This window comes from Apis florea, unplaced genomic scaffold, assembly GCF_048593485.1.
Source record: "Apis florea isolate Af1SG1 unplaced genomic scaffold, ASM4859348v1 contig_3585_pilon, whole genome shotgun sequence".
Lineage (NCBI taxonomy): Eukaryota > Metazoa > Arthropoda > Insecta > Hymenoptera > Apidae > Apis > Apis florea.
Window position 1 is genome coordinate 1,080,145 of NW_028256788.1, and position 15,805 is coordinate 1,095,949.

Below are 15,805 nucleotides of genomic sequence, written 5' to 3' on the forward strand. Positions count from 1 at the left end.
TTTATAACACGTTAAATTAAAATAATTCATTAGTTATTTCATATTCACACAAATTTCATATTTCATACCATGGATCTATTCGAAAAATAATTCGTATTAGTGTTGAGGAGGCTTTAAAGCATTTCCTTGATCAGATATTTTAAAATTTGAATTCCAATTTGATGCTACTTTGACACGCGGGAGCAAATCATTAAAAATATCATTAAAAATTCATGGTCTTTCCATTTACTTCTTTCGTCGACCACATGGAAAATTTCAACAAGTTGTCGCCGATTTTATCAGGAAAAATACACGGATTCGTTCGAGACGCGTACTTTGATTTATTTTTAATGAATATTTAATTTGATACAATTCGACAAATTAAATCTATCTGTTACATCGAATCCCAACTTATTTAATAAAAGCTTAAAAGCTTTTCATAATCGTTTACATATTCAATTTTGCATTTGCAAAAAAACTTTTTAACATTAATTTTAATACCAATGAATATTTTGATACTTTGGAAATTAAATAAATTTAATTACAAGTGATAGAAATAAATGATAATTTAAGTTAGGTTTTCCTTATTATTTTTTTTTTTTTCTTTTCATCAAGCTAGGATTCATAGAGTTTGATCAATTCTTAATTCTTACAAAAATTTACAATGAAACGACAATTGTAAAAACTGTTGCAAAACAAATAAATTAAAATTATTATTTCTCAATATTTGCCTTTACTATTTGCATACAAAATTTTCTAAAATCCTGGAAATCGTTCGTGGAATATCAATTATCAAAAAATTTGATAAAGAAAATCCTTAAAAAAAAAAAAATTATAACGAACGAGTTTTGGTCGATCGATAGGAGCGCCAATGAGATTGCGGCGAAGGAAAACGATAAACAGAAACTTGACAAGCGAAGAGGCGCACAGATGCGGGTAACGATGCCGGAAATGGAGGAGGTTGATTGTTTACGGATCTTATTATCCACATTAGCTTTATTAGCCGATACGATACGAGTCGGAAGCGTCTTAGAATCTTGGCCTACGGGGACCAAGTTACGTGTATACACAACTCCTGCCCGTTTATTCTGCCAACATAGTGGTTCCTAATCGCATTATCGTATTTTGCCCTCTATCGTTTCGCGGATATCTCTTCCCCGTAATCCATGTTTTCCGATCGACGATCGGGATTAAGATATTAACGTTGCTGAATTCCGATTTATGGTTATGACCGGAATGGACAGGAGTCTTTGTTAATATCGAAAAATCCGCGATTCGTTTCATTCTTTCGATCTCCTTTTATTGTCAATTTTATTGTTACACATCGAAATATTATTTATTGCGTATATATTATAGTAATAATCGTAAGGTTTCAAAATATTTGGAAAATTGGCTAGATATTGCAAGATAATGATTGAATTTCGATTATAGTATTTAAATGATCGATATATTTAAGCATAGTAAAGTGAAAGTTAAATCGTGACGTTACTTTGACACAACTTTTCTACAGGATATTCCTTTGTTACAGGTGTAAAGAGCCAGGAAGGTACCTGACAGATCTTCCTCCAACAGCGGTGATAATTTGCTTCCATAACGAAGCCTGGTCGGTATTGCTGAGAACGGTCCATTCCGTGCTGGACAGGTCACCGGACCACCTTATACAAGAGATCATCCTGGTCGATGATTTCTCCGACATGCGTAAGTGAACGCTCCACTCGTTCTCCAATTTCTTCTTCTCTTTTCTTCTTCACTTTTTCTACCCCAAAAAATTCTTTTCCTTGCTCGACCCTCCTCATTAGAATATACGTCCAAAGATACTTCACTTTCTAAATTGTTAAACAAGATTGTTAAACACGATCCCCAAAGAATCGAATCCCCCGGCCGAGAGAAATTTTTCTAAAGCGGAAGAAAAGAAGAAGGAGGTCTGATCTTAGACCACTCGATACGTGCCTCCATTCAACCCCCGCCGGTGATTCGTTATCGCGGTCAACGTTCCACGATCCTTCGCGACGGATCGATTAATCGCGATCCATCCAGCCATGGAACCCGTGACGACGATCAACAGCGGGGGGAGGAGAGGTCAGCCTGGGTTGAATGGAGGAGGAGAAAAGCTGGCGTCGACGTGTTGCGCGCGTACTCGGAAAATTCCCGACAGCTTGATGCATGCCAACGATCCCGAGACGTTGATATCTTTCCGTCCTCGTCGAGGGGAAGGGAGTGGAGGGAGGGGGGAAAAAATTTGCCTGCGTCTGACGCGAGGTTTCCGAGGAGAGAACTTTGACGGAAGATCGATTGTCTCCTTCCTTGTCGTGTCGCGAGCTTATTACCCCCGGCGGAAGTACGGTTTGACAGGATGAATCCCTGATTTTTATTGTGTTGGCGAGAGAAGGAGAGAGAGAGAGAGAGAGAGTTATGGATCGACAAATATAATGGATTTTTAATGGGCGTAAAATATTTAGGGTAATGCATGACACGCGTGTCGTATCTGGATCTGGTGTGTATATTTCGACAGGTATAATAGATAAGATATAAATTGGACGGTTGAATATTTCACAAGTTTGTTTTGAGGTTATGTTGAGGGATCATTGTTTCGATATCGATAAGTTGGACGCTTGAGAGGATTGTCTTTCTTATTGACATGGGTTCTTTCAGACTGGATTATTTTGTTAATATTAATGAGATGGCGTGTTCTTTAAAAAAAACTTTGGAAATTGGTATTGCAGAGAGGATGGATAAATAAAATTAAATATATTTCGATATATTTATTACATACGTGTATTTATTACATACGCAATAATAGAGAATTGTACGGAATTTACATAAGTTAGATAGATTGGATGCTTGAAATGGATTGCGATTGAAAATGTTTCAACGATTCTACGAGATAATAAGATAAGAAGATTTGATTGATAATTATTGTTGGAGGGAATGATGGCAAAGTTTCGTTGATGGAGTAAGTATATAAGTTTGTTAAGGAGTTATCGACGAAAGAATTGTATAACGCATTTTCGTATAGAGATGAAATTCATGATGCAACTAACTTCAAGTTAGGGTATAAGTTAGTTAGAAGTCTGTCAATTCTCGATAGCTGAGAGAAAAATATATCTTTACATTTCCTTTTTAGACGTTTTAATAAATTTTAACAAACAAAATTAACATTAATATTTCCCTTCTTCGAAAGGAAAGATTTATTCTTAAACGAAAACGAAAATCAGAAATTTGCAAATATATTTTCTTCTAATAAACAAATCTTTGGTCTTCAAAAAAAAAAAAAAAAAATAACAAAATTCGTTCCATTTTGTAGTTCGTTTAATAGTTGGTTGAAAGAGATAACCAGAAAACAAAGAGCAGTTTATCGCCAAAGGTGTTCGAATTAACGTGTCGCCGGATGGAAGGGACAGATAGCTAACCGTAGTCACGTGTAACAAAGAGGGGAGGGGGAGGGGGAGAGAGAGAGAGAGAGAGGTAGGAAGAAAATAAAAATCGGTGGTGGAAAAGCCGGCGAGATTAAGCCCGCTTGACAGCAGGTTAGCGAAGGCGCAACGTGTTGTAAACGATATAGAAACCAGAGCGAGCAAGCTCGTGCAATCCACCTTAAAAGCTCGAGATAAGCTTCCGAGGCAACCGGAAGTCGAGCTCATAAACATAGTTAGCTCGTGCACCGTGGATAGCAGATGGTGTGCCTTGTTTCAAAACAAACTGATTGTTTTATCATGAGACAGAGACAGGGAACAATGAGCATCTCTCTTTATTTTCGCGTTCTTTCTTCTTTCGTTTTTCCATTCTTTTTCCATCTGTCAGGTAGAACAGAAGATGGAAGTAATAATAAAGTGGTTGTAATAACAAAGATTTGTAATAAAGATTTAATTAATAAGTAATAAGGGAAACGTCCTCTCTTTGTAATTACGAGATTATTACAACGTAAAGGAAGGAAAATTTAATTTGATATTTCTGCAGATTTTGATGAGGGACTAAATAAATTTGTAACGTGATGAAGATATTGTGACTATAGATTATCGCAGGAAGGAAAAGTTAAAAAAGATTATTGTATATAAAATTGTGAAAAATTAACATTTTTGTATCAAAAAATTTTTAAATTTTTAAAGGATTTAAGAATAAAAAATACAAGAGTATTTTTATTCCTTGGTTTTCCAAACAGATTTTCAGCTATTTAATTTCCACTTGTGAAATACGAATCGCGGGTTCAATTTCAAACGAAATGCACGATTCTGTTTCAAATTTCTCTATTTTTGTTATATAAATTTTAGCATAAAAAGGGATTAATAAGTCGATAATTATTTAAATGTAATTTGAAACGCTTGAAAACAATTTTGAGATATTAAAGATATTGAAGATTCGTTTTAAATAAACTCGATCATTACAATTCGTGCTGAAATGATCCTTGAAATCCTTGTATATTATCTGCAGTTAAACTAACCGAATAAGTGAAAGCTTAGAGAGAACGTTCCCTCGCAGAGGTATTTTAACGTAAAGTAAATCACGAATGTCTACTAATTGCTATCCCCAATGGAACACTTCGACTATAACTCATCTGATATCGTAAATCTAAATTTTATGTACAATTACGTTGGATATAAAGTTATATCGCGTACCGTTTCGAGTTATACCCTCTAAAATTAGTCGATAAAATATTAAAATTGTAAAAATATTGTAATAATAATTTTTAAAACTCGTCTTTTTTCTTTTCCAATTCAACAAATTTGTAATATAAGAGACGAAATAAAATTAGATATATATCTCAGATTTTATACTTTAAATAATTTCAATACGATAGGAAATATTTAATATGCAAGAAATAATTTTAGAAGCCAAAACAAATACAAAAGTTGATATACAAAAATATCGATTGAAATTTATTTATTAAGTTATAAGCAATTGAAATTTGCATTAGACGAAGCAAAACACAGATAGAAGGAGACAGCTTTATCCGTGTTACATCATTCCGCCGCAGCGTGGCGCTCCATGTCATAGCGAAAATTTCAATTGCTCGTAATAAATGAACCTCGATCGACATTTACCAACTTTTACGTTCACTGTGACCTCTCAGAATCGATCCTTCGAATATTAAATCCACAATTAACTTATTATTAATTATTAATTTACAACAATCGAATTTAAATTTAAAATTTCCAATCGAATCATTGTTCGCTGATCGAATTCAAAATTCCAACAGCGCATCTCCAGCGCCAATTGGAGGACTACATGATGAACTACCCGAAAGTGCAGATCATCAGGGCGCAAAAACGAGAAGGTCTTATCAGAGCTCGTTTACTGGGCGCTGCAGCCGCGAAGGCCCCTGTCCTCACATATTTGGACAGCCATTGCGAGTGCACCGAGGGCTGGCTCGAGCCCCTTCTCGATCGGATCGCTCGTAATCCAACGACAGTCGTTTGCCCCGTGATCGATGTGATCGACGATACAACGCTGGAATATCATTGGAGAGATTCCGGCGGTGTGAACGTGGGTGGATTCGATTGGAATCTGCAGGTAAGCGAAATTCCTTTCGACGGTTATTTCGTTGCCGAGCGATGTCAATTGCAGGTCGCGAATGATTTCATCGCGAGTAAAATGTGGATAATTATTGCTGGAATTTGAACGATTGCGCTTTGAAGAGATTTGTCGGCTCCTGATTTGGGCAGAATTATTCTGAAACAACATTTCGTTGTAAAAATATGTAGAATATAATTGGATGAAATCATGTATAAGCTATCGATGGATAGATTTCAAATTTTTAGAAAGAATTCTAAATATATAATTTTTAAGTAATTCTTAATGTGCGTATTGGAAGAATATATTATAAGATGCACGCGGTATTATAAAATGATATAAGGAAGAAACAATTGAAAGAAATATACTTAACATGCTATACATTAAGTGAAACTGGAAATGGCGAGTTTTAAGTGGTCATAGTACGCGTATGATCAGCCATGTATAATACATTTCTTTGCATGTGTTTCAAAGATAATTTTTTCATTTTACTTTAATCGATCATAATGAAAAGTATTTTGTATGTCAAGTGTGTTACGATAAAATTTAAATATTACAGAAGGAAAAATTATATAAGATAAATTAAACTTTTTCTTTTAGAAAGGAAAAAACAAAAAATTGTTATAATTGAAATTTGAAAAAATTCATATATAAATTCAATTCATTCACGATTCGATGAAATCTACAAATAAATTTGTGAATAGTACGATAAAAGATCAAACTAATTTTTTTTAACAATTTGATCTCTCGTTTAAAATTAGCCACGTTTCTCAAAATATCTAAAATTTCTCTCTTCATTGGTTTGCCCGATTTCCGATATTCCTTCTTGATTTCTGTATCAGTTCAATTGGCACGCGGTTCCCGAGAGGGAGAAGAAGAGGCACAAGAATCCAGCGGAGCCTGTGTGGTCACCCACGATGGCTGGAGGCCTTTTCTCGATAGATCGAGCTTTCTTTGAACGTCTCGGCACGTACGACAGCGGGTTTGATATTTGGGGTGGCGAAAATCTCGAGCTCTCCTTCAAAACGTGGATGTGCGGAGGTACGTGTAAAAGATTTGCCCTACAATTTATCCTAGAAACTATATCGAACCAACAATAAATTCTACCATCTAACGTTCTCAAACTCGAAACAGAACAACAACAGAAAGAACAAAAGACAAATTTTTGAAACGCTTCCAGACCGACCTAACCTATATTCTCCTCTCTCCCTCGAATCTCTCTTACCCAATAATTAACAAAAAATCCTTATCTAATCCACCCAATCCACCCCATCCCTGTCAAAGCCCAATCTCTCCACGATCTCTCGAAACCCTTTTTCCTCCTCTCGTCCTAATTTTTCCACCAATTCCACGCGAAGAAAATCCTTTGGGAAGAAACTTAATTCCTCGGCGTTGCAACCCCCTCTTTGCAACGAAATAAACGCAATCTCTCTCACTCCTTTCCATCAGCCGTGGTTGAACGCCGGTTGTGTTTCTTCCAGGCACCCTGGAAATCGTGCCCTGCTCGCACGTGGGACACATCTTCCGGAAACGGTCGCCGTACAAGTGGCGCAGCGGCGTGAACGTGCTCAAGAGGAACAGCATAAGGTTGAGCGAGGTGTGGCTGGACGAGTATGCCAAGTACTACTACCAGAGGATAGGTCACGACAAGGTGAGCCATCCAGACTTCGCCCTTTCGACCTTTCGTACATCCTATCTCGATCACGCTGTTGTTCCCCCAGGACTGATTAGGGGCGCGGCGTGTCTCGACAAGTTTGCGTCGAGTATGAAAATAGCAAGGAAGAGGGACAAGGGATAGGATATTTAAGGGGGCGTATAAATTTTTTTTGACACGTAGATGGCTTTTGAAAAATGAACTGTTTTATAATTATTATTTATATTATTAAAAAAAGAAAGAAGAAAAGGAGATCGGTAGTTTGATCTAAAATAGAATAGAATCTTTTTTTATTGTTTAAATAAATTCAAAAGGTTAAAATTGCTCTCACTATAGGATAAAGTTTGTAACTTTATAAGAATAGAATACATTTGAAAAAAAAAAATTATAAGAAAGGTTACCTTGATATTATATCTGTATATCAAGATATAATTTTCAACTTGCGCGCATATAGAGATTATAAACTGTTTTGAATAGCCTTTGGGAAACGTGTCTTTCCATTTGCGTGTGATTTTATTGGCCTCATCGGGACACACGTTGACCGAAATAGACGCTATAAGGGACGACGATAATCAGAAAGAGCCAGATAGACCGAGGATTCATCGTAAAAGCTAGCCTATAAACGCGTGAAGCACTCTTAAAGATCACTCTTGAAAGATACTTCCTTCATTCTCTATCCTTTATCCTGGCACCTTGTCCCCTCGAAAGGAGATCGAGTGTGTCGAAGGATGAGATAAAAATTATTCAACGAGGATTAATTTTTTTCGTTCAAATTTTGTTCATTCTGCAAACGTTAATCTATCGAATTATCTTTGAAAAATGATTTTGAACGTTTTTTTATTTTATTTTGAAAAAGAATGATTGTTGAATAATTATAACTCGTATAAATCATAGAATTATAATAATTATAAATAATTATTGTAAAAGAAGGTGAAAGCAATAAATAATGAAAGTTATTGCAAATCGAGATAAAATTAAAAGTAGTTTATTACTTGATATAAATGTGAGTACAGTATGACACATATTACATTATGAAATACAAGAATTTAATTTAAAGATTAATTTGAAAGTTGTTAAACTCATTTACAGAAGATGTGTTAATGATATTCGTAATGAAAAAGCGAGACTTTATTGGTTATGAACCGACACGTATTCAAAATTTTGAAGAGATTTTTTTATTTTAGAACGCAATTCAACAATTTACTCGAGCGTTGCTGAAAATTGTTTTACATTTTATCGAAAACGTTTTATCAGTCGAGCACCGTTTTGACACAATACGTGCTTGAATTTTCCATTTTCTATACTCCTCGACACGTTGCAGAGTGCATAGAAGTACGAATGTGAAATAAAAATAAAAAAGAACGATAAGATTTTTGGAAAGCAACTATAAAATATTGGCTTAAAAAAATTTCATGTTTATAGAATATTATTTTCTATAGGATATTAAATTTTAAGTAGAACAAGTCTACCATTTCCGACATAATCTCTTATACTCCTTTAAAGTTCAGCGCAAATTAATTTCAAATACAAAATGAATTTAAAACTACCATTCTATATATACATATATGTAATACACTATAAATATTGCAACGAAAGCAATATTATTTTAATAAATAAACAAGCAAATATTAAATAACATGATAAACACATATAATCACACATTTTCATTTCATTCAAAATTAATTTTCTCAAAAGCCCTACGCACGTTTGTACACAGATTTAACTTAATTTATTTACGAAACCTCATAATCGGACAATTTAATAACACCAGTTATCCAATTTAACTTTAAACCGTGTCGCGCGCAAAAATAATATTCATTTGGATTCTTTTATCTTTACTTTAAATTTATCATTCAAATTACCAAACAAAAATTACCGAATACACTTTCAATATTTTCTATTTTTGGATAGTAGAAGGGAAAGCTTCTTGCCCAAAATCCAAACAGGCTCCACGAGCCATGGTCCATGAATCCCACCCTCGCGCGAGTATTGCCATTATTCCGCTCTAGGAGGCTTTAAACTCCGGCCCATAAAAGATTCCCTTGCATTTCTCCTCTTTATTTCCTCCACGCTCTTACCTCGTCCCTCCATCCCCCATCCTTTTTACGATTATACCCCTCATCCCCCGCCACCCTTTAAATCCCTGCCTCCAGGAAACGATCCCTTTCCACCCGGTTGCGCAGGTCCAGCTTCCTTCCTTCGCTCGTCAGGCAAAATTTCCGGGCTTATGATTCGCAATTTTCGCAGGGCAAATACGGGGACGTATCGGAGAGGAAGGCGCTGAGGAAGAGGCTCGGCTGCAAGTCGTTCAAGTGGTACCTGGACAACGTCTATCCGGAGCTGTTCATACCAGGCGAGGCGGTGGCTTCCGGCGAGGTAAGGATTCACCCTCCTCCTTCCTCCTTTCTTCGTCTTTATTTTCTTTTCCAGGAGATCGAGGCGATCAGGATCAACGAATGGGGACGTTCGTTCCTTTAACCTCTTCGGTACGTGCCTCGACTATGGAACGACTCGTGTACGCCACTCGTGTATTCGTATTGTCGAATCAGTGTGGCCGAGCGTTTGGTATATGGCCGACATATTTATTTTACGTACGTCGATTATAACGTGTGATCGATGTACATTGCGGATTGGGTACTAGGTTTGGATTTGTAGTTTGTGGTGCTTATGTGGTCGAGGATTGATGGTTGGATATTGGCTATAGTCGGTGACATTTATTTGGAAATTCTCAAAAAGATTGATTATTATCGATGATAATAAATAAATCTGATAATTGGTTAGTGCGGTTTCTGGAATTCGATGTGTATTGTAAAGAAAAAGGATTATTTATGTACAGAGTTTGCTGTCCATGGTATCAAACAATCGATGAAACGATTACGGTTTACGTATTTATTTGGCATCGACTATAGTCAACAACCGCCATGTTTGTTTCTCTCTACATTCGAGTGTAGATTTTAGTCGACGTACGAATTAATATCGTCGAGCGTCACTTATAATCGACAGCTTATGATTGTCAATAATCGATGATTTCGAAGTATACCATTCGCATACCGTATTGTTCTTGCTCGTTGGATAATATTCCATAACGAACGATGGCCATACCGAAGAGGTTAGGTACAGGAATTACCATTGTCATTTTGATATACACGAAGATGTCAAGATACTTGGAGGCTCCACTATTCTCGTGGAAAGAATAGTCAAAAGATGAATGGACAGGGAAAGAAAGCCCCGTTTTCATCCTTCCTCTAAGACCTTTCCACATTTTCTTTTCCAAGAGACACGATGTTCCACGATTTCTAGACGTACGAACATCCTTTCGGTTGGGAGAGACATATGTAAGTGTCGAGTGTTGCGAGATTGTTCTTTCAAAATCCTTTCAAATCTTTGTCCTTTGAAATTTTTCTTCTAAGAATTTATTTTTTTTTTTTTTTTTTTTTGGATATTTGAAATTATCATAGTAATCTAGGAACATTTTCGTGCGAAAGAGAGGTTATGTCTCTAAAGAGTTCAATTTTTCAATCTAATAACTAGCTCCTCCATCAAATTCATCAATTAAAAAACCAATATTTATTTTCATTAAATTAATGAAAATATCTTATCCTTGAAAAGATACACGTTTCCATTCCTTATCTTCATAACAAAAAACATACACGAGACTATTAACTTACTATTTTGTACGAAAATTTAAAAAAGCTAAAACAATATCTACGCTTTGATAGATGGAAAAAAATCTTATTCTATCATTTCCCCCCCCCCCCCCACCCCCATTCTTTGATATATCTATCAAAGACGCGACAAATTAACTTATATTTCGTCATTAATTTCGCGTGATAGGGGAAATATGGGGCGGCTGTGTCCACGCAGATAGGCAAAGTTGGATTGTCGGTGGCGAATGATTGATGTCGACGAGGTTGCGACATGGAAAACAATGCGCGCGATCGAGAAACAATGCGGGCCGTGGTCGGAGGCAATCTGAATCGGGTCGCGCGGCCGACATCCGATCGGAAATCGATTCGTCTCGATCGGCTTGTTGAATTCTTGGCTCTCGCAGCCGGGCGAAAATCGGCAGCCGCCGGATACGAAATCGAGCTCGTCGCTCCGGGCGAAGACGTTTCAACGGGGCTTAAAGGGGATTCCCCCGTGTTGCCAACCGATTTCCCATTTCCGATTTCGCAATTAAAGTCTCCTTTGACGGCGTATAACTCGCGGCTGTTTTTCCTTCTCTCCCGCGTACAGCCGCGTTTATGCTCCCCTTTTAATTGATAAAATTGGGTGTTGCGGATATTACATTCCCCCGGGATTGCCTTTCCTTTTCTACCTTACGTTCCTTCGTTACGTAGACGATAACATGGATGGTAATCGGATCGATGAATATTCTCGTTTTATTAGGAAAATCTATTTTCCTAATCTTATCCATTTAATTAAGTTCAAATTTTTCAAGATGTTGTCAACAACTTTTAAAATTATAATACAAGATATATGTATACGTGTGAGTATGTAGATAATGAACACAACACAAGTGTCTATCGTTTAAAAAAATACTACAGTGTTTACTATTATCAATAGTATAACAAAATTAACAATTAATACATAAGTTACATATGTGTAGAGAGGATATTGAATAAGTAGTAATAACACGTATTTGATCGGACGTATCGAATTCTCTAGAAACGGTAGTATCAATTTCATTAATTTCCACTTCGGTTACACATTACACCACGAAACGAAACCAAAGAAGGGGGAGGAAGGAAGTTCGTAGGATGATACATAAATACATGAACAATGGAAAATCGATGGCTCGTCGTGGGAGAGATGGGAATCACGGAAATCACGATGTGCGCGATCCGTGATTTCTCTCGTCTCCCGATTGACAGTGCATTAATTTCGTCCCCTGTGCAGAGGGATGGAGGGGGCGGAGGAGGGAGAGGTTGGAGGCGATCAATCACGTCTCGATTTATTTCCGTCGTGTTGCGAGGCCCTCTGTTTCCCCGCATTCGTAATTGCGAAATGATTGTCGGGCTTGTCGCCGATAATCTCGTGGCACGCTTCTCCTACGGGTCATTACGTCTCTCTCGACTCGTGCCACCCCCTTGATCCACCGCGTTTCTCCTTCTATCGAGCAGATCTCGCGGATCTCGTGATTTCTCGTGGATTGATGATCGTCGTGTTTCGTGGACAGATACCTTTGCTCTGAAAAAGGTTGGTTTCGATGAGTTTTGGAATAGGTTAGATGAGTGAGGATATAAATGGGAAAACGCGTGAATTTAAGAAAAATTTAGCAAATTTTTTATGTTCTTGCATTTTTCTACTGCTTTTAATGGCATTAGCTTATAGAGAAGATGGGGAAAGTTTGCACGTAGAGTTAGAAGGTGGGGAATTCGATTAATAACGATTATTATCGGATTAATCTGCATAAATTTTACAAACTCGCACGATAGTTTGCGCTTGAGAGTACTGATAGCAAGGTAAAATAGAGTTGATATATGATTATCCATTTGCAACGATGGTAATGTAATTTAATAGTGATAATACTCGTTTTGTTTAATCTCAGTTGCTACGGCTGCTGCATTTGTTCAGAAATCGAATTCGAAAGAAGATTAGTTTTCTTGAATTTTTAATTTCTGAATATCTAGATCGAGTAAAAATATTTTTAGATCTGGACCTTAGATCGCAAGAAGATGAAGAAATTATTCCTTTTCGAATTTTTGAAATCTCACATTTTTTTTCATATTTTCAAATTATATTCTCGAAGGAAATGCGAAACGAGAATTAATTATTCCAAAGATTTACAACAGAGTATACCCTTTGAATCATCAAACTAATCTAAACGACTGCGTCACGTGCAAATATTGATCGATGAAAAGTCACCTCTCATAATCCTATCGCGAAAATTCTATTCCTTCCCCGTGTATGCTCTTGAATTCGCTGGTGTGTCACATCTTACGGCGTATTAAACGACTTTCCACTATTTCCACGTAAATTGCATTGTCACGCAACTTGGATATTCCATGCTTCGCTTTGTTCCTTCAAGTTCTCGATTTTATCGTGAATGAAAAGGAAGCCGTCAGAAAATTTTCCGACTCGCAGTTTCAAATAATTATTTTCGGCTTAAGTGAGTAAGTAGGAATTGGTTAGTCACACGACGTTTCAATTTTAGCTGACTCAATCGTGCGTCTAGACTCGCGAAACTTAAAAACTCATTTTGAAAGTGAACGCGGAAAATGAAACCGTTCTGAATAATGTTTTCCTGCAAGTTGAAGGCTGCTCAAAAGTTTCTCAAGTCCTCGTCGAGGCTCTGTGCCCTCGTTTTGTGATATCAAACTTCTCGGGATTCGTAAATGATTCATCTTTATATCTTAGCATCAAGGATACAATATTTCGACGCGTGAATATATTTTATAAAGTTAAAATTTTTCGATGTAACGAAAATTTTCCATTGTTTTCAATTTTTTTTTCAAAATTTTCAATTAGGAGGAATTTTTCATTTAAAGATATGTAAGAAAATCTGTAAATGATTTTATCGTATCGCTCCTCCACGATATCGTTTCACGATTATGATCGATCATGACGTTCCTCGGGAAAAGTTAGCTTAATCTTTCATAATTTGCACGGGCTTCCTTACGAAAACCGACAAGGCAGAAGTACATCGTTTCCCTTGTGTCACGTTATGATCGAGTGGAAATTAATTTTTAAACAGAATCTTTGAACCTCTTCTCCACGCCAAGATATTCCATTTTCCTTTTGTTTCGGTCAAGAATATATTCTTATAAAAAGATGAAAACTATATATCTTGAAGATATCGTATCAATGAAACGATGATTAAAAGTGTCTCGTTCGACTAAAAACCTTTCGATATCAAAAAAAAGAAAAAAAAAAGAAAGAAATTAAACACACAGCGCCGTCTGCGACCCCTTTTATCGGGTCTCGCCGACTGGAATCGGAAAAGAATCAAGCGGCAGCCGAGATCGTGGCGTGGAAATCGCATCGATCAACCGGTTCCCACCCTCGCGAATATCCTTCCCCATTGCACTCGAGCCCCCTCCTATTCAAACCGGAACGGAATGCGTTTTGCCATATTTTTTCCCGTCACGACACCCTGGCTCGTTGGAGAAACTCTTGGGGAAAAGGGCGCGTTGGAAAAAAGGAGGAAACGCGTGAGAAAGGATGGGCGGACATTTTCGCGAAGAAGAAACGTTTTCACGTGGGCTGAGCTTCGGAATGCGATCCACGCCGTGCACAACAATTTCTGTGTCAAGACTCGTGCTCCCTGCGAGCTGAAATTCTGATTCGTCCAGTTTAAACGATTTCTTTTATCCATATTTTATTATTATTCTTTTTTGTTACCGCGATGTGTTCAAATCATCGGGGGTTGGATTGGGTCGCGGGTTGAAAAACGAGGAGATGAGTGGATTTATGGTTCCAGCGCGACTCTTGCATGCGAATAATTTTTTCGGGTGCGAGTGAAAAATCTGTGCTCGCGGGAAAAGTGTGATGGATGATTGGGGGAGGGAAGGGGTGATCCGGGTATTCGATGAAATAGCACGCGGAAAGGGAGTGAATGTTTCGTGATGTATGCTTGGTGGAGTGTTTCCAATAGATTTTTTCCCCCGTTAATGGATATTTTTAACGAAGAACGATTTCGATTAAGGATTTTCCCTTTCTAATTTACAAGAAAAATTAATAAAATTAGATTTATAAAAATTCATCGTATTTTATGTCATAGTATTCGTGGATACGTAACCTCTCGTTTCTCGCAACACTCGATCAAATAACGAATGTTACAAACAACATTGCAGAGAACGAAATTTTATTAGTCACGCGATAAGATCAAGACGATCATTCAAAGCTTGTCTACCGAATTATTTATCTTCCAATCAACTCTCGTTTCAATTCTCCATCCAACTCTCAGAACTGACTCCTCGACTAACCTTCGAAAATCGTCCCGCTCTATAAATCAACCATCCTCCTCCCCATCCCCCGTGGAAAAAATTAGTTCCACGAAGGTAGGAGCCTCCGAGCCTCTCTAATAAAGCCTCGGCACGAGGATGGAGACCCTGCAACTTGCGGAATTTCATCGAAGCCGGCCGAACGTCGACGATAAATCAGTAGTTTTTATTCCAGCCGCACGCCGCCACCGTCGACGGTGGTTGGAGGGGGATGAAGATGCCCGGCGTTGAAACTGCAACGACCACAGAATTCTTGCATGCAGCGAAATCAAGACTGCTGACCGTGCTTCCATGACCGAATGCGCCCGCTGCATGAAAACGCGTGTACACACATTGGTGCACGTGGCACCTTTCTATCGAGGCCACGTGTCCGTGTGAATTCCCCTCCTTACGATTACTCAAAATATTCTATCTCGCTATTTTCTTTCTTATTTTTTCGAAATCTACATGGAAATCTAAATTATTTTTCGCCCCGTGTTATTATAAGATATTCGAGAGATGATGAGGAATTTCAATTTTCATAAAATATTTTAATTAATGTAAGGAGAGCGATTGCACGCAGAGATCGTGAATTGCCGAGGAATCAAATTATTTGTTGTAATTCATAAGTCTTCCGTGCAACGTTTCGATTTTTTAATTTATATTTTTCGAGAGAAAAAAATTAATCAAAAATGTCAATTTTTTTGTTTTTTCGCGTGAATTTTCAGTTATAGACAAT

At 37.2% G+C, this 15,805-nt stretch overlaps 1 protein-coding gene across 7 annotated transcripts in view; it reads left to right on the forward strand.

Moving 5' to 3' along the window:
* Positions 1-15,805, forward strand: part of Pgant9 (polypeptide N-acetylgalactosaminyltransferase 9) — a 324,242-nt gene that overhangs the window by 297,713 nt on the left and 10,724 nt on the right. For all 7 annotated transcript variants that reach the window (XM_086914110.1, XM_086914104.1, XM_086914108.1 and 4 more), the window contains 5 exons: positions 1,508-1,677; positions 5,174-5,487; positions 6,330-6,528; positions 6,969-7,138; positions 9,389-9,517. In XM_086914110.1, coding sequence (XP_086770236.1) covers positions 1,508-1,677; positions 5,174-5,487; positions 6,330-6,528; positions 6,969-7,138; positions 9,389-9,517 — 982 coding nt within the window. The remainder of the gene's footprint in view (positions 1-1,507; positions 1,678-5,173; positions 5,488-6,329; positions 6,529-6,968; positions 7,139-9,388; positions 9,518-15,805) is intronic.